We start from the raw sequence: 23,982 nt of genomic DNA, 5'->3' as shown, positions 1-23,982 counted from the left end.
TCGACTTAACAAAGATATAAGTTTTTGCAACTAATATCAGAGAACAGCGGATTCTGACGAATCTGTCACTGTCAAAACTGTCAATGACTTGATTGTTCATGTTTTTGTGACGACGTACCACTCAATAATAGTAAATTTATTTGATACAAAATTTGTCTCTTCGCGTTATCCTTTATTCGCAATACGAATGGTCATAGAAGAACCGATAGTAATTTTTGTATCTGCTATGGTTTTAGTGTAAAATTAATAATTCCTTGGCCGTTTGTTTGATTCGATATGGCCCCTTTCATTTTATTTATCGTGGCATTTGTCTTAGAAACGGGTAAATGGATTTTGGTTTGAACATTCTTTGTGAGTGATGTTAGAAAGATCTTCTTGCTTATGATTGTTGTTTTTAGGGAGCGTATTGGCGTATGCACCAGTAGCCCTAACGAGTACTGGACCTGCAGTGCGTGGATCCAATGTGACATTCACAGCTACTATTTTATCAGATTACTCTGGTAATCAACGCAAATTTGTATTCTGCGATGATGCGGACCCACAAAACTATATTGAGGTAAGTAATCTAGTTCATTTCATTTATTCTTTTTATAATTTAACATCATTTACGAAATTTATATTCGAAGATATCTGTAGGACGAATTAAATTATACATAACTTTCACCTTCTGTAATGATTATAATTGATTAGGGATATCATGAGTAATCACTTGCCATATAGTATCATATTTACTGAGTTGTAAAATGTATGACATGTGGTATTTCTAGAATTATCAACTAATACTGCAGTTAATTTTAAAATCTGGAGACAGATTTTTATAGTCATATTCAGATTTTTAAATATCTGCTAGTTAACAAAAAAAAACATATCTAAATCAAACAGATTGCTAAAATGTTATACATTGTATGAGTCAGCTAGCTAATTGTAAATTTAATGGATCAGGTATCCAATATATCACTTCACATTATAGCTGGTCGAACAATAACTAATTTGTAGTTCTAAGACCCCAGACCTGAATGTAAATAGTGAGTTTAATGCTTGTAAAGGAATTCTCACTCTGTTGAGTGTCAGGGCCCTTTATATTTACTACTGATATGTTATCTTTGTTATCAGTTTATCCTTATATGTTTGTTGGATTAATTGTCTACATACTGTGTTTGATATTTGGATTTGTTTATGGGGACATTATTGTATGACCTTTTCTGGAGGTTTAAGGGTTTATCTCAATTTTTAAAGCCAGGAAGTTTAATAACCTTCATGCTATAAAGACTGCTTTGTTCCCTAAATAAGTAACAACAAAGAGAAATTTTTCTTTGATGAATACTCCTTAATTTTGTAGCAGCAATAAAAAAAACATGGGATTCAAGCTACTGCCCAGATTGTTTTTTTTTTTTAAACAACTGTGTTTGTTATACAGTGTCCTTAACATTATTTTACACAAGAGGCCCATTTTCCACTGTAGGCTTGTTAATGACAACATTTTTCTTTTTATTTGTCATCATAAAGTGTCCAGCAGTTGTACAAATGTCAGCTGTAGGTTGAATATAAAGGAGGTGGCAAGAAGTTATATCACTTGGTTAATATCTAATTTATAGAGGTATTATAAACTGATAATATATAAATGACATAAATAAATTTGAACAGTTAATTTCCTACTAATAACCCTTCAACTGGCAACTAACCGGCTCCCGGTAATAGAAAAAATACTCTATACTGGCAACCGACCGGGAGCCGGTGAGCAAGATACTACATATTATAAACATTGATTTAAATAGTACAACATACGTTTATCTCTTGTCCGCTAGTTCTAAGTCCGAAAGAATTAGAGCAAGACAGCACACAAACTATTCATTCAACGAACGAGCGCACTTGAAGGCCAATATAAATTGTTTAAAATTCGCTATCGCGCCGAGTGTTAAGTGTTTGTGCTGTGAGTGTTTTAAATAAAAAATAATCGTAGTTTACGCATATGTTCAGGAGAAACATGGAAGGGCAAGTAGTTTATAGTATATACCGTATATTTAACTACTCATAGAACATTAGTGACTACATTTCATCAAAATTCAGCGTATTTATTTTGCCAATACTAATGTTCGACATTTTGTATTGACGAATCATACCAATTTTAATAATAAAATTCAATTGTAAACTCTAGTGATATGTGATAAAACAGCAACGTTACTCTATAATCTCGCTATTTTAATTTAAAACAAGCCTAAATACGCTTTGATTTGTGTGTAATATGTTTTCAAAACAATCGCGTGCCCACCTTACCGGGAGCCGGTCGCTTGCCAGTATCGGTACGTTGCGTTAATATGGATGTGGCGCACGAATATTTTTAATGTTTTTATATTCAAAATATGTACGTATTTTATATAGTCTTTCATGAAACGTTTATTTTGCTGTTTTTTTTTAGTTTGCATTTAATATACCGTCCATACCACTCATAACTAATACATAATTTGTACAAAAAAAATAATATATTGAAGTGGCGTATCCATACTATCATAGCATTATCCATTGTTGAAACTCACGATTTTGTTAAAATTTTGAAATAATATTTTTAATATTTTTCTTCTAGACTATATGTTTTTGTCGTATCAACATATATAACAATTAATATATTTTATGATTATCATAACAGATTTTATTGAATGTAATCTGGGGGCACGGAAGTGCCCCCGCAAGTCGAGCAAAAAAAACGCGGCACGGCCGTAACATAACATAACATACTTTTCTCGAAGCAATTCGGGCTATTTTTGACACCCCTATAATTTCGTTGTGGATAAAACAAGAAGCCTGGATTTTCAGCAACTAATCAGTCATTGTATAAACACGGTATATTTAAAATTTCAGTCAATTTGAACCAGTAGTTTAAGAATAACAACTTGTTAAAATTTTGAATTTTGTCACTCACTGATTCACTGACTCACTGACTCACCGATCATCAAAAGTCTAAGGTACTTCTAGCAGACTTAGAAGCTTAAAATTTAGAATACAAATAGGGTTTAGTGTCTTAATTATGGGAAAATTTTAATATTTTCTAATTTCGGTCCAGTTTTCTAAATACACTAACTGCAACAATAACTTTGTAATCCCATATAAATGTATAAGATTACAAGGTTACATTTGCAGTTAATGAATTGTTATTACTGTAGAAAATAAAATAAATAGGTGTAAATAGGTACCTACTATATGAGGCATAACGGGAGAGGGTAAAGGGTGGGTAAGGGTGTTTAGCCCATGAAACTGAACAACATTCCCATAAGAAAATATGTTGAATTATGAATAAATAACGTCTTTCCATACAAATTGGACTTATGTTCGCTCTACAAAAAGAAGTGAGATGCCATCAAAAACATTCTGTAAAAACCTCAAGTCTCGCCGTAAAAAGTTGTGAGATCTATATTATACCAAGTCGATTAATCTATTTAGTCTCTACTTAAAGGACCTGTCTTAAGTTATTACGTATGTTATTATCATGCCAATTTAAAAAAAATACCTCTAAAACAAATAGATCGACTTGGTCATCGCAAGAAAACACAAATTCGCCATTATTAACATTTTAGGAGCATTAACTTCTTGTCGTGCTTTGTAGTGTGATACATACTAATAATCAAATCATGCGATGGCCAGGTCGGTCTATTTGTTTTAGAGGTATTTTTTTAAAATTGGCATGATAATAACATACGTAATAACTTAAGACAGGTCCTTTAAGTAGAGACTAAATAGATTAATCGACTTGGTATAATATAGATCTCACAACTTTTTACGGCGAGACTTGAGGTTTTTACAGAATGTTTTTGATGGCATCAGTTTTATTGTAATAACAGTTTCGCCAAACCCATGTCATTTCTTATTATTTGTCAAGAGGTTTGCAATTTTGCTTTTAGTTTTTATCTTGTGCACTCTGGGATCAAACAAAATTTACTTACTGTTTGATGATATGTTACATGCGATGTAATTTAAGCTATTAAGTCATATAAGTGCCTAATATTTTCAAAAAAAAATTCTAAACTCGACGCTTTATTTCTGCGTGCGCTCAACTTTGCACCTCTTGTGATAGATATTTATTCAACAAATATAATATAATTTTGTATGGAACCTTATACTTTATTCGTGTTAATTGTAATAAAGGTATATTAAACTGTATATAAAATATATTTGTATCACTGAAACGCCTTGTATTTATTATACATAAGGCTATTTCAACAAAATTTGGGTAAATATATAAGTTAGTTACATTTGACTATCTTTAATTATTTATTAGTTGCTATAAATTCGAAGAGAACCAATTGATCAGTTAGGAAATTTAAAGAAGATTACAAAAATGTATAGTTTTATATCATTTAATATACAAAATACGTACGTATTTTTCGATTTTCGGCAACTACTCAAAACAGCCGTTAATTTTTAAATGACCCTTGCCAGTTTACGCAAATATTAAAAAATGGCCGCTGCCAGTTGAAGGGATAAGTAAGGGGGTAATGAGGCAGGAGTCAGACATTGAGTCCACTACCCTGATACAGTTTGGGGACTTTACACACCTTCAAGAACTGTTCTAAAGAACTCTCAGGCAGATATGTTTGCATCACAATGTTTTATCCTAGAATAAGTGATAATTATTTATCTTTTTTTTTTATTAACAAAGTAGTACAAATTAAAACCTGTAAAAGGATATTCATGTCTGTAAATATAATATACTATATACGTAATATAGAATGATAATATTAAGGAAAATGAGATTATTATATAATATTTATAACAGTAGTCTTTGTTTCACTGGGTAGGTTACATAATTTTTTACATTGTCATGGTCAGCATGAACTCTTGAACATATCGAAAACACATGTTGAATAGGGATAGTAGTGTTTTGTAACATTTAATTGTCGTGTAGTAAATGCTCCAATTTAGGAAATATGCATGGAAGAGATTGGCACAGGATCAGGAAATGTGGCCTAGACTAAATTGTGTCCATTGTTTGTATGTTTGGAAGATTCCCGCGACACAAGAGCAATTCTTAGCATGGGAGTTGTGTTTTTTTTTCATATAAATTAATGAAATTACATGTGTATGATTGGCTGAATGAAAAGGCATCAATGGTTTCTAATAATTTTATTGTAGAGAAATTTTTCTAGCGCTGATATTTCCGCAAGCCAGACATACAAGCATACTGCAATGAATAATTATTTCACAAGTGCTGTATGTAACCAGTTTACAATGAAAGGCAGTGATAGCCTACTTAAGTTATCAGTCTATGAGGTAAAACGTCACGCGCCATTTCCCTTTAGATATTAAAGTAAGGCATCAAGTATTCGGCAACTATTTTTATGAATAAACTAGCTTTTACCCGCGATTTCGTCCGCGTGATTTGTGACTTAGGACAGAATGTTAATACAAACTTTCATCCCCTATTGTAATCCCTTGGGCGGAGAATTGATCAAAATCCTCTCTTAGCGGATGCCCACGTTATAACATCTATCGGCATGCAGCTGAGCCGGTGGGCTACTAGTTCTAATATATTATGATTCAATCTTATCTCATTTCGATAATGCTTAACTGTTAAAGTGCCTACATTTATACTTAAGCCTTAAAAATTGCGTTTTGCGTTGCAAGTTTATTAGAAGTATAATAGGATACGGGAATTAAAGTCAGTCTGCGACCACAGGCAATGTAACTTACGTTGGAACGACGAAAATTCTATAGTAAAATTCGTGTTCGCCTTATACTTACACTTACGTATATTATTTGAATAATAAGCCATGTAAAATCTCACAGAAGGACATACAGTACGTCATACAGTCTAACATGTTATCGCTGATGTCCTACGAAGGTCAGATTCTGTTCTCATAATCGACTGTATCGAAATGTATGGATAAGTAACAATGTTTTCGTGTGATCACAGTATGCAGCATTTAAAGATATCTAATATCAGTAAACTAGTAATAATTATGACTATAAACAAGCTGTTTTGCTCTTTTCGTAATTTTTTTTTCAATCAATCGATCCATGACATAGGTCGATCCATGGTTTCAGCAAATTTCAGTACGAACATCGATACTTACGGTATCGTACCGTGACTAATTATCCTTCGAAACTATTTTTAGAGACATTTGCTATAAAAACATACCTACCTGTGCCATCATGCATGCCATTATATGTATACAGGGTGTCCCAAAACTCAACGATAATCCGTGACAGGATGAAAGGCCAAGTCATACCGGTTCTAGGAAAAATAAAAAAAAAATTCCATATCACTTAGTTCAGCAATAATAGACACTTTTCAAAAAAGTTGAAATTTCACACCCTTGGTCGCATTTTCAAGTCCTGTGATCACCAATGTCACAATTTCGCTGTGTTTTTTTGAATTTCGTGATCTTCATTAAATATGCTATTAATCGTAAAACAAATTAATGCACAAAACATTGTTAATTTAATAAAAAAAGTTAAGTTTTAGTGAGTCATGGTTCACAAAAATATCGTTAGTTAACTTTGACACTTCATATTGAAAAAAAAATGTACTACACTACCCTTGGCAAGTTATTTCAAAAGTTGGCGCATTTAATCAAGATTTCAAAACTGTGCAACACTTGTCACTTTTCTTGCCATTAAAAATGATATTTTTATTTGAACGAGAAAAGAGGAAAACAATTCGGAATTACTTTAGTTTAAGGAGAATAATTTAATAAGAACGATGGTTCGTTCATTCTTTTTTTTTTATTATCATTACCTATTATGTTTATTACATTAAATATTGGTTATGGACTGACTCAATTACATCTTTACTAAAAATAATTGCTTTCCTCTGGCACGAATACAGGCTCTGCAACGGCGTACAAAAGATCTTTGCACCAGTCAAGCAAAATTCCTTGCATTTATTTCTTCTGACGCTGTGTCAATTTTCTGGCGAAGTTCTGATAGATTTTGTATTGATTTTGAATAGACTTTTTATTTTATACATTCCCAGTAAAAAATATCAACTGGATTAAGATCGGGGGAACGAGGAGGCCATACAATTGTACGACTGCGTTCGATCCATTTTCGAGGATACTCGTCGTTCAAATAAAAATAACATTTTTAATGGCAAGAAAAGTGACAAGTGTTGCACCATTTTGAAATCTTGATGAAATGCGCCAACTTTTGAAATAACTTGCCAAGGGTAGTGTATTACATTTTTTTTTCAATATGAAGCGTCAAAGTTAACTAACGATATTTTTGTGAACCATGACTCACTAAAACTTAACTTTTTTTATTAAATTAACAACGTTTTGTGCATTAATTTGTTTTACGATTAATAGCATATTTAATGAAGATCACGAAATTCAAAAAAGCACAGCGAAATTGTGACATTGGTGATCACAGGACTTGAAAATGCGACCAAGGGTGTGGAATTTTAACTTTTTTGAAAAGTGTCTATTATTGCTGAACTAAGTGATATGGAATTTTTTTTTATTTTTCCTAGAACCGGTATGACTTGGCCTTTCATCCTGTCTCGGATTATCGTTGAGTTATGGGACACCCTGTATATAGCTTCATGGTTGACTGCTTGAAGACTATTACTAAAACTCTTTTGCCGCGTCTCTGTCTGAAGCCAGAAGATAGAATAATTTAGAGACTGATAGAGACTTTGTAACTGACTCTGTGATGTAAACTGTCAGTACGATGCTGTTTCTCACAAAACTCCGAATAATGATCAGATTTCAGGTAGCGTCGGGGCCGCTAGTGTTTTTATAAAGATTCTATAAATACGCTATATTTACACAGAAATGATGCTAATAATAGCTCTCTGTTTCAGATTATTAGTACAAATAAAAGTGTAAATTATACAGTCGAGTATACCAAGGATAAATATGAAGCAGGACAGTACAAGATGACATTGGATCTCAAGAAGCCTATTATATTAGATTTTTGGTCGTCTATCGGAGCGAATGAAACAGCGTTTAATCTCACAGGTGAGTTATTTAACTCCATCATTAGAATTTTAAGTATTAACCCCCGGTTTCTGAGGTACATTTAGCGGTAGTTTATGTATTCAAATGCGTTTAAACTCATAAAAAAACGCTATTGAATAGATAAACTACCGCTAAATATACTCAAAAATCGTTCATATGTCCTTTTTTCTGGGAAGAAGTCCATGTATGTTATAAGAGGTAGTGAAGTTTTGCTTCTTTACATGGATTTGCGAAGAGCCGTACATCGTAAAGGAAATAAGTGTAAAACACGATTAGTACATATTTAATCTTAAAATATACTTTAACACATTAGGTACCCAATTTTAGGAACCAAATTCTTAACTAGATTCTGATTAACCAAGGCGATTCCATTCTAAGATCCCTTTGATCAAATCACTTTACCGATTGATGAATTAGTTAGTTACTTATATACCTGCTGTCATGAAAAAGTCGTGAGTGTAAACCGGTATTTAAATCAATTGCAGCATTTAATTACAATAAATAATTATTAATTCCTACTTAAAATGCAAGTACCTATCTGTTCAAGGATTACCTTCGTAGAATTAAGATATTCTCACAACTTCTTATATTTCTCATGTTTTGTATCGAGTCGTAAAGGTCATCGTATTCTTAAACGTTTCAGTTATCCGTTTTATTTGCAAGTAATTTAATAATTCGTTTATTTCGTTATGCATAATTATCTTTAAGAATTATGATCAATTAACGTGTTCATAATTCGTTTGTGTTAGTAGTTATTATTATAGTTTTTTGTTCATAAACATGGAGATTATTGTGAATATTTTATAGTATTAGCCATAATATTGTTTTCTATTGATAAATACTTGGTCTATACGAACGAGATTCACAGTAAAACACTCGAGACACTAGTCAATGATCCAATTAGTGGGCAGCTCGGATAACCCTTTGGGATCTTGTTATTTCAGGAAATCAATATGGGCGGTTTTGCATTACTCGCCAGCAAATATACGTAGAAAATATTGTAGTAATATTCACGTTACTTGTGGTTTATTTGCAAAAAAAACTTGATACGTATCTTTTGACTTTTGTACGTGAGATTTGTACCTATACATGCACAGTGCACACATAATATGATGAAGCCTATGCAAAGTTTAGTATACAAATAGTCATTCTATAAGTTGTTCCTGAAGCAAAATAACAACAGGACATACTCAAGTCTGCTGTTATGTTATTTCAAAAGGCCTCTCCAGTCTCCCGTGGAATTTAAAATCTCTTTGGCCTTATGTACGGCCTTTTCGGTTATCTCACGTAGTTCTGAATCATTCAGTCCACCAAGTACACAGTAATATAATTATAATTAAGAAAATAGATGTTAACATCATTGCCCTCTTTCTGGGACAATTCGTTTAAAATATTTTTGTATTCTGCTATATGAATTAAAAACCAAAGGAGTGGTATTATATGACTTAAACATAGCTTTGATAAGTCACGTCTTTGCATCTGTGTAAACAATACGAACATTTATATGTATAACTGTAGAAATAATGACCTGGTGTGATACCTTTCAAGTTGTAAACACATTGTAAAGTTACTACAGTCACGGGAATGTTTGTGCGTGTCCATATAACTTAGTAGAGAGCCTTGTACGTAAGGTTCGCGGCTGGCGAAGGTACACAAAATTCAGAATTTTGTGTACTAAATCCAGGCTAATGCAACTGACGGTGGTCGGTTTAATACAGCAATTTTACAAATATTTATATTATTAATTATCTAGATAGATCGTGTAAGGGAGGCTTTGTACTAGGTTGTCAGACTATAGTATTCACTAAATTACGCCTACGGATTTTGATACTGAAAATAAACATGGAATATTATTTATCACTCCGCGATACACGTGTAGGTAAAGTGAACAAACAGATATACATTACTCATTAGTATGGATTTTATGAGTATTTTATTATTGCGTAAGATACCTACATTTAGAAAACTGGTCCTCTCCTCATACGTAATTGTAATGTATGCAACTCGTTAATTTATTTTCAATCGCCATAAGCCAAGCCATGGAAAAATGCATAAATAATCCTATATGACTGTTTCTGTATGTTGTACATTGTATATCGGGCTGCTGATCGTGAAGTCCCGGGTTCAATCCCGGGTCAGGAAAAGTGCTCTTAGTATTTTCAAATTTATATTAGAATATTTGACAATACTAGCACGGAGTTTGGTAACTTCCCCGGTAAATGACAATAGGCTCGCCCTCTATTTCATGGGACTAACATTGCTACAGTACGTAAGTGTATTTTATACACCTCTGTCTAAATCTTCGGGGTATAACAAGCGTGATACTATGTATGAATGTAATTTGAAGCCTAGATTTGAATGCTACGACCCATTGTCACCCTAGTTTGTGACCGGAATTTGAATGTGCGAGACACTTTAAAATCGATCAGCTTTCATCATTTCTTTTCACCCTCGATACTATTTATAGATCGCGAATTGTGAATCATGTTACATTGTTGGTAGGTACATTCCGTTGTAGTATGGGCTATCATAAGGAAAGATACCAGCGTATCTGGTTTTCAACTGCTTCCAAGAAATGAGTCACATTTGAGTCAGCTGTATCGTATATTGTCGAATCATCCTGAAGCCCTTTCTATAGAACTCTGGATACCAGACCTCTACAAGACCTAATATTAAACTGCTTGGTCAGACCTTTGAGATAAGACTTATGACTCTTCTTAAGTGTCATAATATATAAAGTGTATCATAAGTTTTAAACTTTCGGGTTGCATGTTTGTTATATAATAAAACTAGCGGACCCGACAGACGTTGTCCTGTCTACACGTTACTAATAAATTAAGAATTAAGTAAAAAATCATTGTCCAGCGGACAAAATTGTGAATCTAAACCATTCTCAGATCCCCTTGAACACACACAAAAAATTTCATCAAAATCGGTCCAGTCGTTTAAGAGAAGTTCAGTGACATACACACTTACAGAAGAATTATATATATAAAGATACAGGAATTAACGCCAACACGCATTTTTACCAGACTGTTTACCGTAGAATTCCTGACGTTTCGGAGTAGGTTACCTACATACAAATTAGTAACTTGCCCAGTAACGTCAGGCATTTTAAGGTAAAATTCGTGATCGCGTTAATTCCCGTATTACATTATACAATCTACAGTGTAAATAAATCAGTTTCGAAATCCATCCATCCATTTTATCAATCTGTTTATATCCGACGCAAATACTAAAGCGTGTCAATATAAATGTACCGTGATAACATCGATGTATTATCGCATAAATAATGTAAAACATGTTATTTGTTCATACTCTTTAGTAATTTTACGACTGTGATACCTGATATGTTGTAGGCACCTACTTATTGTCCATTTTATGTTACTCTCCGTCAACCTTCAGTTACAATTCTCTTGAACGGCAAAGGTTTATGACCGATATACAATGCGACAGAGTGAAAGAACTATGTGGAGATGTTTTTAACCGCATTCACTGCCTATAAAGCCAAGGAAATACCATACTTAACCTTCAACGATGTTAATATTGGCAGCATTTTTTCTATCTTATTTCAAGTTTTTTGAGGTTGACGTTGACCCATGTAATAAAACTCTTGCTGTTAGTAGGTTGAGGAAAAATCTAAGAATTATCATGTTCCACAGCGGGAGCAACATGCATGCATTTAAATAGTTTCGGGGCTTTTTGTATAATCAAAATGTTGTATTTCTTACAGATTCATTACACGGCACTCTAGTACTAAGACAGAACGAGACAGAAAGGCCGAACAGTTTCGTATCCGTCAACAAATCAGTCAACCACTTCATCAGGATCCCAGATGAAGAATTAGAATTCTTAAAGAAAAACTCTTCGACTATTGTTACATATTGGTTCATTGATTGCGAATTCATAGATCAGACGACAGACTTCGCATTAAATTATACGTATCCTGATGTAATGAGTAGTCACGATGTTGAAGCGATCGTTGTTGCGAATAACGAGCCGTTGAAGCCGATAACGACGACGACTACGACTACAACAACAACGACAACTACTACTACAACAACGACAACAACTACTCCTAAACCAACAACAACAACAGTTAAACCAACAACGGTTCCTCCGGTTAATACAACAACTGCGGTCCCGACAACTACACCAAAGAATGTAACAGAACAAGATGCGTCGGCACATAAAGTTGCTAAAAGAGCAATTTCTAATAGAACTACGATGAAAGGATTGACAGGAATTGAAGCCTTTAAGTGCAATTACTCATTGCCACGTGGAAATGCGTATACGTATGGACGTTACCATCAAATTGTTCAAGTCAGAGGTAAGCATTTTTTTGTTTCTTTACTTCTGTTTGTGCTGAAGGATTTCCTGTACTAATATTAATTGGACCGTAACATTAATAGAACCGGTTCATTAGTTTGAGAATTAAAATATACGTATGCCTTTTGAAAATAGTATCGTATTTCTAGGAATATAACGTGTTTATTTCTTGTCTAAATTATTTTTAATTCAGGCCTTATCCTTGCTCGTTAAATCGCTTCTATGTGATATCTGTTAAAGAGGATTACTTAAGTAGATTAGGTCTGTTTTAAGATTATCTGTCCGAATCTTTGAAACAAACAAATTAATTTATAGAGAATTTTCCATGCTACAGAAATCCTTGTAGTTAATTTAAAAATTCTCGATTTAGATGCGAATTTATCAGTCTTTTTTATTTATTTATAGCCTTCTATTAATAAACGAGTTTCAAGTTAGTGTTAGTAATATAAAGAAAGTTGTTTATTTATAGCGATCTAGACTAGAGTTCTAGAACATATTATCCTATTTGGTTATCAATGTAAAACATAAATTTAGTTTTGCACAAATTTATAACTCGTTGACAACAATGAAATCATTTAAATAACATTTATATGCACGATTATAGCTAAATTGGATGATTATATATTTTTTCCTATTCATTATCCTTGTCAGAGGGTAAAATGAGGTTGTTTTTCATGGTACCAAGAGCTGATCTCGCCAACTGTTATATCATTCCCTGTCATCTAGTAACAGTGTCAAACAACATTATAGGCAGGTCTTCACCTTCAAGTTATTAGAAACTAGCGGCCAGGTGCGACTTCGTTCGGTTATACATTGCTTGTTGAACCTATTTCCGTGGGAACTTGGATCCTGCCGATCCCATATAGAGTTTTTCTGGAAAATAATAAACACATTTAGAAGAAATAATCCAATTTGGTATAGTTGTTTAAAAATAATAAGATAAATTCAAAGGTAACTTGAGTAAACTGCTAAGTAGTACATTTTGATAAAGTTTGTATGGCATTTCTATGGTCTGTTTTCAGCAGAAAGAAGTATATTTTTTTTATAATTAAACGGAAAATGTCCATATTTAAACATAACACCATACTTAAATAGTCGGTTTAATGGGGTCGACAGACTTTCCCGCTATTAAGGACATAATATATATACTTCATGCAACCTTTCCTTTACGTTAGGATAAACAAGTTTAATAATGTAAAACGATATAGTCGTACAAAAGCCGCTAAAGTTGTCTTTATCCAGTCCATCACTATTTACTTTAATAAAACAACACAAGTTGAATCACGGGCATACGGGTTTCCAATAATAATTTAAAAAACTGGAAGTGTTTGTTAAATATCGCATTATAATAATATGTTTGGTGTATATTCGTAATGATTTATAATCAATTCCGTATCGGTATCGTATTACAGCATGGCTGCTCTTAGTCACCCATCAGTTGTATAATAGTGTTATTTGAACTGAGCATCTGCGTGCTTCGGAGGGCACGTTAACAGTCCCGGTTGAAGACAATAAGACAACAGTCGTTCAGCCATGTCAAAGGCTTTTCGGGCGGCTTGAACAACTTTTACACTAAGTTGACCACTAACCACACGATAAAATAATATGATAAATAAAAGTCGTATAACTTACGTTGTATGGCCAGCGTCAAAAAAATATTATTATATACGCTGTTATATTTTTTAAAGCATTTTTACAAATGAAAATAGTATAATTACTACAGTATATTAACTTCAAAGTAATTTAACGATCGCGGTCTAACTTGCTTGATGACCAACATCAATAATCAAATTGATATTTTGTTACAAAAAAGTACGATTTAAATTGTACGATGAATAAGCTTAGACTCGGTCAGCGTAACATGCGCCGAAACGTCTAGAAATAGCCAAAGTCAAAGCGTCTTAATTTGTGTATTATTTAATAAGAATGTGTTATTTCATAAGTAAGACTATTTAATTCAATCAATTCTATATTTCGGAGCAGAGAAAAAAGTAAATAACAATTTCGATAACTGGTTTCATGGTAAAACCCCAACAGCAATTCTTTAACGGATATTTTATCTTTTTATAAGTTTATATATGGTCGTTGTATATGACGCATTTAGAGAGTCATATCAAGACCAGAGCTATGTATAGGACAGGATGTTTTTCCGGTTTTATAAAACGTTAAATGTTTAAATGTGTATGGCAAATGCTAGTGATACGTAAAAATTTGATTGCACTTATATTTGATTGTAATTTCATAATTATTGCCTTTAACCTTGGGGTCGCTGAACTGTTTATACCTATGGTTCATAATACCACAGGAAAATAATAGATTTAATGCTTGATTACGCGTTGCTGTCGAAGTTTTTTTCCATTTGCTACAGGTACAGGGAATTCAGAAATAAATGGCATAACAATATGATATAAACAATTTTTGGTTGGAATTAAAAAGGCTTTTTATATTTTATTGATAAGTATACATGTATAGTAAAAGGATTAGATTTTTTTATATAAGCATCATTACATCGACCGGAATATCATCATTTTTCTTACTCTTATCCCACGTTAAGTAGGAAAAACACTACGAAATCAATTGCTCCTCAAACTGTTATGTCATTGTGTGTACTCGCCTATAAATATAAAGTTAATATATAAGATCAATGATTATTATAATTATACGAGTTTTTTCTAACATAAATCTCTACTTCTACTTACAGAACCGATATCAACCATCAACATCACAGGGATGAACTGGCTGCAACACGGTGACTTACTAAACCTAGCTGTCAAATACACGGGTTCCCCGCCTTTCCAATATTGCATACAATACAAGCTAGGCCAGTACAATATTACTGGCAATGAGTCCTGCAGCAGTATAGCTTCTACCGTGAAGAATGAGTTCCCTCTGGTACATTACTTCTCGGATAGTGAACAGCACACAGTTGTTGTTGTGATCGTCAACGATATTGGGAAGACTGTGTCTAAAGCTACTATTAATATTTATAAAGGTAAGTTATTACCAGTTTTCAATTTTTCAAACTGTGACCGATATTGTGAACAATTTATTTTAAGAAATCTGTAACAGTTTCTCAGTCGTTTACGTGATATTTAATAACACCAGGACATTGATATGGCATGCTATACACAATATATACACACAAATAATTCAATGGCACATTTTGAATTAATGCTAAGAATAAAATAGTTCAAATTTAATCGTTTAATTGGCAGACTGTGCACGATTGTCACTTCGTGGTTTAAAATTTATGCCACCTAAACGACGGGTTTCAATAATCTATCATCGTTAGATATAATAATATGTATATTTTACACTGCAATTATATAATCTAGATCTTGTTACTTTCTCTTGAGTTATATCGGTTGTCGTAACACTTAGCAATCTTAGCCTAAATTGACAATGGGTTGAAGGAAGTAGAGTAACATCAAAAGAAAAATGTTACATGAGGCGTTTTGTGATAGATACTTTTGTTTTAACGACTGTCGTTAAGCCTTGTCAAATGCAAATGTTTACTTGCTTGAATAATTTCGGTACTAGCTAACAAAATGTACTAAAAGTGGAAGATAAATTACTTCAAAAATACAGTTTCAATATATCCGGTATTTAAGAAGTATGTTTCTTACGGTATGTAGGTATCCATTAAAGGGAATTGTTATCATACATAAAGAGGAAGTTCACGATGTATTGTTCGTTTAAAACAATGAGCCGTGCTCTCGTTTAATGAATCAGATTATTTAATCCCACAACTGCTGCGTCTTGGTTTATACATACTTTAAACAGCAATTTGTACTTAATAAACAAATTACTTGATATATTTAAAGCTTGTTAAGTGACTTAAAAAAAGATTTTACCGTTAATATTTTCTCGGATTTGTATTGGTGTTAGGTACAAATTTACTTGACTGATCTGTAAAGAAAATCCCTGGAACCGGCTTAAAATATTGTCAACATGCTAAGTATGCTAAGTACTGAAAACAACGCACTGCCTCTTAAACTGAATTAGCATTTAAATTTGGAGTATGAATCAATCAGAATCAGTTCAGTCGAGAAATACTCCATGTATTTCTAATAACTCGACTCACCTCTGAGGAATAGGATAAAGAAAGAAAAATTAAGGAGATCTTTGAACGCAAAAGTAATGATACCTAAATTATTCCCTTTATGTTCGATTATTGTCAATAAATAATGTGGACTGTTGAATAAATATAATAATATGTTAATGCACGTATACGTACTGTTTCAGCGCACGTGCACGCTCAGCTGTCTGTCATAGTGGTGCCGGTGTTCTTCTGCTTAGTCGCCGTCATATTAGTCGTGTTCGGTATCGCCTACTATCAACATCGTACCAGGTTTGTACTCTTTTTATTTTGCTATTGCCATTACTGCTTTTAATGTGTGGCAGGTAAACAATGCAGCTGAAATAAGAAACAATTTATTTTGGTACTAGCAATCTGTAGCTCGATTCTCTACTACTATCGACTGGAATATTTTACCGCACAATACGATACAGTAAAGTGCTACGATTTCTGTTTTGTTAACCCGCTACTAGCCCACTGCTGGACTAAAGTCTTAGGGAGGGGTTAGGCCTTTAGTCCCCCATTAGTATACCATTTACATCCTTTATTTTCTTGTCAAGTTAGTTTAGTAACATTTTCGTCTTCGTCAGCCGAACTATTTAGATTTTAAAATCCATGCCTAGCGGACGTGCACGTATTACACGTACTTACATAGATTGTGCGTGCACACGTTTGTACGTAAAAGTGTCTCGATTTAAAGAACACAATTAAGATTTTTATTGAATGTTTCAGACATACAGTAGAAGTAGCGGACTTCGACTTCGGCCAAGCCCATCTCGACTACAAAACGTTCCGGGAGCGACTGCGGGACAGTTTCCGGAACGCATTCGACTTCCGACAGCGCGACGACACAGAGTCCCTTACTACCAACACACGATACGACTCCATGACGTAAACACTTACATATACCTTACACAACTCACTTTATCGACAAATTCGCATCTATATTATATTTTTTCTAATTATTTTTTATATAGATTCGAGTTTGTCGATACAAGTATCGTGATAAGGGCCATTATTTAATATTTCGGTGATACACATGTACTAGAAAATATATTCACAAAAGAGTTGAAATAATGTGAATGTATGTGCATGTGTGTGACCGTTTGCTAGTCGGATATATCTGTGGGCGTGGCTTATGACGTCACACATATCATTTGAATATCAGATATAACTGCAATATTGAGATCGATTGACTAACGATAGGTCTAGTACGGTGTTCTGGGACATGGATGGATTTTGTTGCTAAAAAGTATGCTGACGAATTGAGAATGTCCTCTTTTTGTAAAGCTAGTTAATTTTGAGTAAAAATATGGGTAGCCAATAATTAATCAGTATGCTTTCTGAATGGTATCGGATTGTATTTATATTTAACTTTATTTAAGAAAACATTTTAATAAATTTCTTATTTACAATCGCTGAATATTAGCCATGACAATACAATATGCGTTTAAATTCTCATCTTTCTTCTCAAACTCCCTAAAAAAATATCGTAGCATATGCGATAAATGAAATCTCATGTTACATTATACCATACTATTGTCCACAGGTGTCTTCGACTTTATAGTACGACTACATAAATATTGCAATTCCGTTATAAATCTCACGCACGCTTGCGATTAGTCTTTAGTTTGTCAGATGTATTTGAAACGAATGGCAATATTTATATAGTTGATACTGATTTGATCACTAACAAGATAGCTGAAGTAATTGCTTTCAAGTCTCCTTGTCTATTTTTAGTTGAATGTTTTAACCCAAATTATATGTTGTTTTAATACTATTATACAATATAAGTACATTCTACTAACCGGTTATTTAAAATTAATTAATCACGGTTTATAAAAAGGCCTATTGAAAAAGCGAAATACTTTTATTTAGAATTAGAATACTAATAATGGCTCTTTATAACTCTCTTATAAAAAAATATTATTTAAGAAAGTTGTCTTGTTGGTGATCAAAAACAGTAATTTTCTATGTCTGTGTCAAATGTAAAAGTATTAATATATTTATCACATAATTTTAATTGTCATTCATTCCATTTTCCTAGTTTCTTTGAATATGTAATATAGTGACGTATTTTTTTTTTACTTCAAATAGATTATATCGATTGTTGTAGTATAGGGAGAGTTGGTCGTAACTCGTAATTGTACTGAACAGGAATTGTGTTGTTTAGACTAGAATATCGCTTCTGGTTTGCGTCGTGAGGTCCGCGAGTCGAGGTCGTTCGAGTCCAGCCCTTATTTAACTTGTAAAATGAATCTTTATATAAACGTCCTTCACATGAATTATCTACGAAACGATCTTATACTTTAGGCCACGATTTAGAGCGTTTACACATCGACATATTTTCTTTTTTGATATTTTTTTGTGACTAGAACACGCATGGTATACGCTGGATAACAAATACGTGCACGTTTGTACACATACAAGCGTACACGAGCTTACAAATCCTCGAAAAATAAATATGAGTCAATAGTAATAGTTTCATCGCGGTGTGCAAACGCTTCTAGAATGGTTAGCTTTAAATAATATCCAGTGTAGTCGATAAACAAAAAGCTATTAATCGTAAAAATGTAGTTTCGTTCGAACTATGGCCTCTCAATAAATGTTTTTATTAAGTGTACGTGATCTCTGTGTCTGTCTCGTCTTTTGTGTGTCATTTGAAATATATTTGTACCAAAAAATCATTAATATGTTGTATTTATAAAGTTTTCTAACAGACTGACGCGTGCGTAAAATGATAATAATATTATTTTTTATTGTTATTTTTGTTTGCAATTATTCTATTTGATTATTTAGGCTTACGTCTATTGCACTACGTAACTATACATGTAATTAATCTAATGTGTTTTTTCTGTGTTAAATTGGTTCCCTATACTACGTGATGTGTAAACGGGAGAGAGGGGTTGGAACAAATGCGATAAACTGTGATACGTGACACTCAATCAAGTGTAAAAAAGTTGAACGTTGGGGGACGGTGCGTCGAGCCGCTAAATTTGACGCGACAACCGCGCGGAGGTGCCGCTCCTTAGATGACGCCCTTGTATTGCGCTTCGTTTATTTCACAATTGATGCGTGTTTATCTTACAATGTTACGAATAAACGAGTATTCGCATTTAATGCTTCGAATATCCCTGTGTTGAATCCAACTTCGAAAAAAATATAAAGAGTAATCTCCTGTAATGTTTTTTTTTATTATTATGTGTCGTGTGTAGTGCAATAGGCGTAATCAATTTTAACATATAATTTTAATTTTTACTGGTAACACTAACTAATATTAGTGCTACATAGGGCTGACGCGCACTCCGGGTGATCAGTCATGGTTTGTGATATATTAGATTTAATCAAATTAGTCTATAATCAATCATGTATTTAATAAATTATTTTGTGTTACAAGTGTAAAGAATATAATATAAATAGTTAGTACAAAAATAATGTGTTTGTTTGTTACTTAATAATATGGAAAATTCGACACTCGCAGTCAGTTAAAAGACTAACTGTATTGCTAATAAACATTGTGTACGTACATACGTATCAACTACCTCAGTTGACAATTAGTGTACGTTAAATTGATGGTCACTATTCAGTACATTGCTGCTTTGACGTAACGCGTTAATCACTATAATCTAAGGAAGAAAATAATGTACAGCTTAGTGGCTTTCAAATAGTTGCAACTGGGAAAATTGATACCACTTCTGATTAGTTGAACAGTGTTTTGTCACCTTCAATCAATCTTGAAACTCTATGAGCGAAAAAGACAAAATATTGTGTAACTAATCAGATCTTACGCGACGTTTATTAGTAAGACAGTAATAATTAAATAATCTTGACTAATCAATTTCTTACCTATCAATGTAAGGACCTCAGTTTTCACTCTGTGCACTTGTGACACAAACACTTTAATTATAATTTGTAGTTACAATAAAAATGTTATTTAAATATTTGTGTTTTAATACAGCTTAACATTGATGTCCCTATGTCTACTTTTGCAAAACACAAAAAAAATGAATCGCTAAATGTGTTGTAAAGCGCACGCTTCAAGAACAACTGAACCGATTTCGCATAATTATATAATATTACTTTAAGTACGAGGAAAAAATGAAAGAATCTGCAGCTAGTTTTACCTAAAATCACAACTTTTTCCCATAGAGGAAGACAAATACCGCAGATCGCCACTTTGTACGATCCTTACAAACTTCCCATGCTTTACTCACATCCATACATCTTGTCATACAGGACAAGAGGATGTATACTTATCCCTATAATGTTAATTCTGTATTATTTTCTAAAAAAGCGGTTTCAATATAACAACAAATATATTAATTTCTACATATTTTTTTTTTACTTTGTTATTCGCGAGTTATTTACACAGTTACAATTTAAAAATAAACCTATCATGAATTTGATAAGCACCAACTTGTTTGTCTCATAGTTTCGATAACTATGTGGTTTATTATCAAGAGTATAGTTTGCAGTAACAAAAGAATATGAACCAATTTCAAGAAAACCCAGTTTTTTCCTGCTTCGCCCGTGTTACAGGTTAGGTACACTACCTGTATACGAAATTTCACGAAAATTCGTTTTGAAGTTTAGGCGTGATTAAGGAACAAAAATTTATCCAAAAGTCCAGAATTTTGAATATAATAATATAAATAAGATATAAGTTCGTTTTTTATCAAACACAGAGGAGTGTGAACTGTGAGGAACTGTAAATACTTACTTACTTGATATTTCGGTGTATCGGTAACTTAAGTCGATATTCAAAGAGTTAATTAGCTAAACAACTTATCTAGATTCGCTAAACTTATCTGAAATCAAATATAGCTCAAAATATCAATTTCCCTACAGCACTTACGATAGTTTACGATTAGACACTAAGCAGTTCTATTTGATCAGTCTATATTCTCTGAAACTAATTAAAACTTAAGCCTGTATACTAAAGGTACTTACATAATATAAAGTACGTCTATGTAGTCTGATGACCCTTGTACGTTCAATTAATGACTAATCATTGCCTACTGCGTAATTCTACGAGCGAGTTGCATTTATTGAAAGAGAGTTTAGTAATTTTCTATTGAAAACTCTACATTAACTGGTCCGACTGTAGTAGTTGGAGGCCAGATTACTTTGATCTTTTGAAACTGTTTTCCTCCTAATGCTTCGTTTTAATTGGTGAATAATTTGCGATAGGTAATTAATTTTAAACTAAACCTTTCATATAGACCTTCGTTCTCCCGTAGGATATAATGAACGATTAAAGTATTAAAAATCCGTGATCTAAACATGAACAGTCCCCTACTTATATGAAACAGGAATGGAATTTTGTTACAGATGTTGTTTGTTTCTGAGATCTTATAAAATTAACACTAATACTTTATTGCTTATCTCTGCTAACTCAATGAATTATAACAAAGAACTATTTATTTCAAACAAACACGCAAACGCTTACTAAAACGATGACCCCAAAAAGACAATGCAAGATCAACAAACGATTACTCATCGTATAATGTTTATAAATAAAAAAACGCTACCACTGCGGACGCGGATCATTTCCTGATACACTTTCTTGACCTTTTATGTATGTACTCGTTATAATTCTGCCCGCGAACAAAAAGTACTTGTAATGAAAATTTAATAGAATCCTAGCGATCCAACTGTGTACAAGAGGGAGCGGTCTATAAAATGAGAACTCATGTTTTATATGGGATTCTCCCCTATCGAGTTTATACTCGATGTTCTTTAGAATTTGTAATCGAGATGTTTTCGCGTTCTAGGAAATAGGAATTCATGTAAAATATTCACCGTTCCCGATTCTATAAAAAGAGCCTTTCAAATGAGGTTTCCCTTTCGTTCCCTATATTTAGATAGCAGTATTTATTCTGTGTTGTCTACAAACACAATAGGATGACTCGATAAAAATAATCACTTGTGTTTTGATTAAAACAGGTTTCAGTCATATACACTACAGGCCATTCAAATTTTTCAATAAATAATACTCATAGAAGGGTTCTGGTCACCAGCGGTTCTGGGGTTCAATAAACTTTGAGTTATGTAGAGTATCTAAATTAAATAGTTTGAGTCATCTAAAAATAATTATTATTTTCTTATTGACATACATTTCTGTGTGCATAGCTGCATAAGACTGCCTTTCGGTGTGCAATGAGTGTGAATAATATCTGTTCTAGAAATAACATACCTTACTTTCCATTTTCCAATATGTTTGACTACTTCTTCAATATTTTCACTGGTAGTATTAGAAATAATGGTTATAAATAAAGCCTTAGTTTCTGTACTTAATTTAAATCGGATGACTTATCAAACATCAAAGTGCAGTTTAGCTCATTCATTGGCCTCATAAACGTTTTATACACCGACATACTCATATCAAAACGTTTAAACTTCGTCTCGTATTTTTAACGCTAACATAAATACCACACATTTGCATTCATATCCCATAAGTTATGTTCGCAACACTGAACTTCTGTACTAATTTACACTGAGCACTGTAAAGCCGACTCAGACATTAAAAGTATTCGTTTTTCGCATTTCATTAAAATTTTAACTCGGTAAGCGCGGTCTAGGCATTTTAAGTGCCGTCGGGGTTAAGTCGCTTTAATCGTGTAACGAATACACCAGGACTGTTTTAAATAGCCTACTCTCGAGCCCTTAATGAACCACGGCCCTCGGGGGCGACACCCGCGAGCCAAGCTTAATTTTGAGCAATGAAACTTTGTTAATTATTGTTATTTTTATACTATTTTATAAAAGTTACCCAAACATTAGTAGTGTAGACACGTTTAGCCGCTGGCTGTCTGTAATTAGTTCGAACAACATTTTTTGTACTGATAATTTGGTTCAATGTAGCCACCTACTAACCTATATTTCTTTGCTCGGAGATCAAGATACGCTATTAATAGGCGCTGTGAGAGGACCCGAAGAGAGTAAGGAGATTGCAACCTACTTACAAACGCTTTATTCATTGCTTGAATGGCGGAACATCCAGTGATCCAGATTAACTGCCACCGTGCGAGATCTTTGTCGTTATGTTCACAATAGCGCCACAAAACCGATACATAAGCGGATTACAAATATAAACTACATTGTTAACTATATTTTTACGATAACGATATAAACCCACGAGCAAAACAAGTTCAATATTCTTCAATTTAGTTTAGTACATAAATAAAATAACAATATTGTATGTACTAAATATTTAGGGTATTTCTAAGTAAATAAGATAAAATATTTCGTATTCCATGCCAGGTGATCCCTCGGGCGCAAAATTGTTATTGTCATATCGGTTTTCATACATTTTCGTGATCATTAAGTGTAATTGTCGTTTGTGACTCGGTGAATTACGGTTCTATTCATCATATTTCATTATTATAATATATCTGTATATTTTTTTTGATTGTTTTTGTTGATCATCACGATTCTTGTCCTAGAAGAGGTAGGTACAAATTTTACAGGCATCATTTGATAACTATTTTCTTATGGTCATTTGGTATGGTGTGTATCTCCTGCAGAAGATACAATAAGCGATAGATAGAAGAATACTTGAATTGAAGCAACATCTTTCTAGGGGCCTGAAAAGGCCTACGCGGGAGTGACTGGGACCGCATT

At 33.1% G+C, this 23,982-nt stretch overlaps 1 protein-coding gene and 1 long non-coding RNA gene across 2 annotated transcripts; one reads left to right on the top strand and one right to left on the bottom strand.

The window, feature by feature from the left end:
- The first annotated feature begins 80 nt into the window (after positions 1 to 80).
- On the top strand, positions 81 to 20,292 carry LOC142974939 (uncharacterized). Its single transcript, XM_076117517.1, has 7 exons — positions 81 to 322; positions 399 to 556; positions 7,796 to 7,952; positions 11,686 to 12,282; positions 14,983 to 15,273; positions 16,527 to 16,632; positions 17,092 to 20,292. The coding sequence occupies exons 1-7, from the start codon at positions 277 to 279 to the stop codon at positions 17,252 to 17,254; spliced, it is 1,518 nt and encodes a 505-aa protein (XP_075973632.1). The 5' UTR covers positions 81 to 276; the 3' UTR covers positions 17,255 to 20,292.
- LOC142974940 (uncharacterized) lies at positions 16,519 to 23,474 on the bottom strand. The gene is made up of 2 exons (XR_012959586.1): positions 23,325 to 23,474; positions 16,519 to 16,698 (listed from the first exon to the last, which is right to left on the bottom strand). It is a non-coding gene; the product is annotated as an uncharacterized LOC142974940 (long non-coding RNA).
- Between the last annotated feature and the right edge of the window lie 508 nt (positions 23,475 to 23,982).

This window comes from Anticarsia gemmatalis, chromosome 8 (genome assembly GCF_050436995.1).
Source record: "Anticarsia gemmatalis isolate Benzon Research Colony breed Stoneville strain chromosome 8, ilAntGemm2 primary, whole genome shotgun sequence".
In the NCBI taxonomy this organism is placed as follows: Eukaryota; Metazoa; Arthropoda; class Insecta; order Lepidoptera; family Erebidae; genus Anticarsia; species Anticarsia gemmatalis.
Note: the sequence above shows the minus strand (reverse complement) of the source record. Positions and strands in the feature narration are given on the sequence as shown.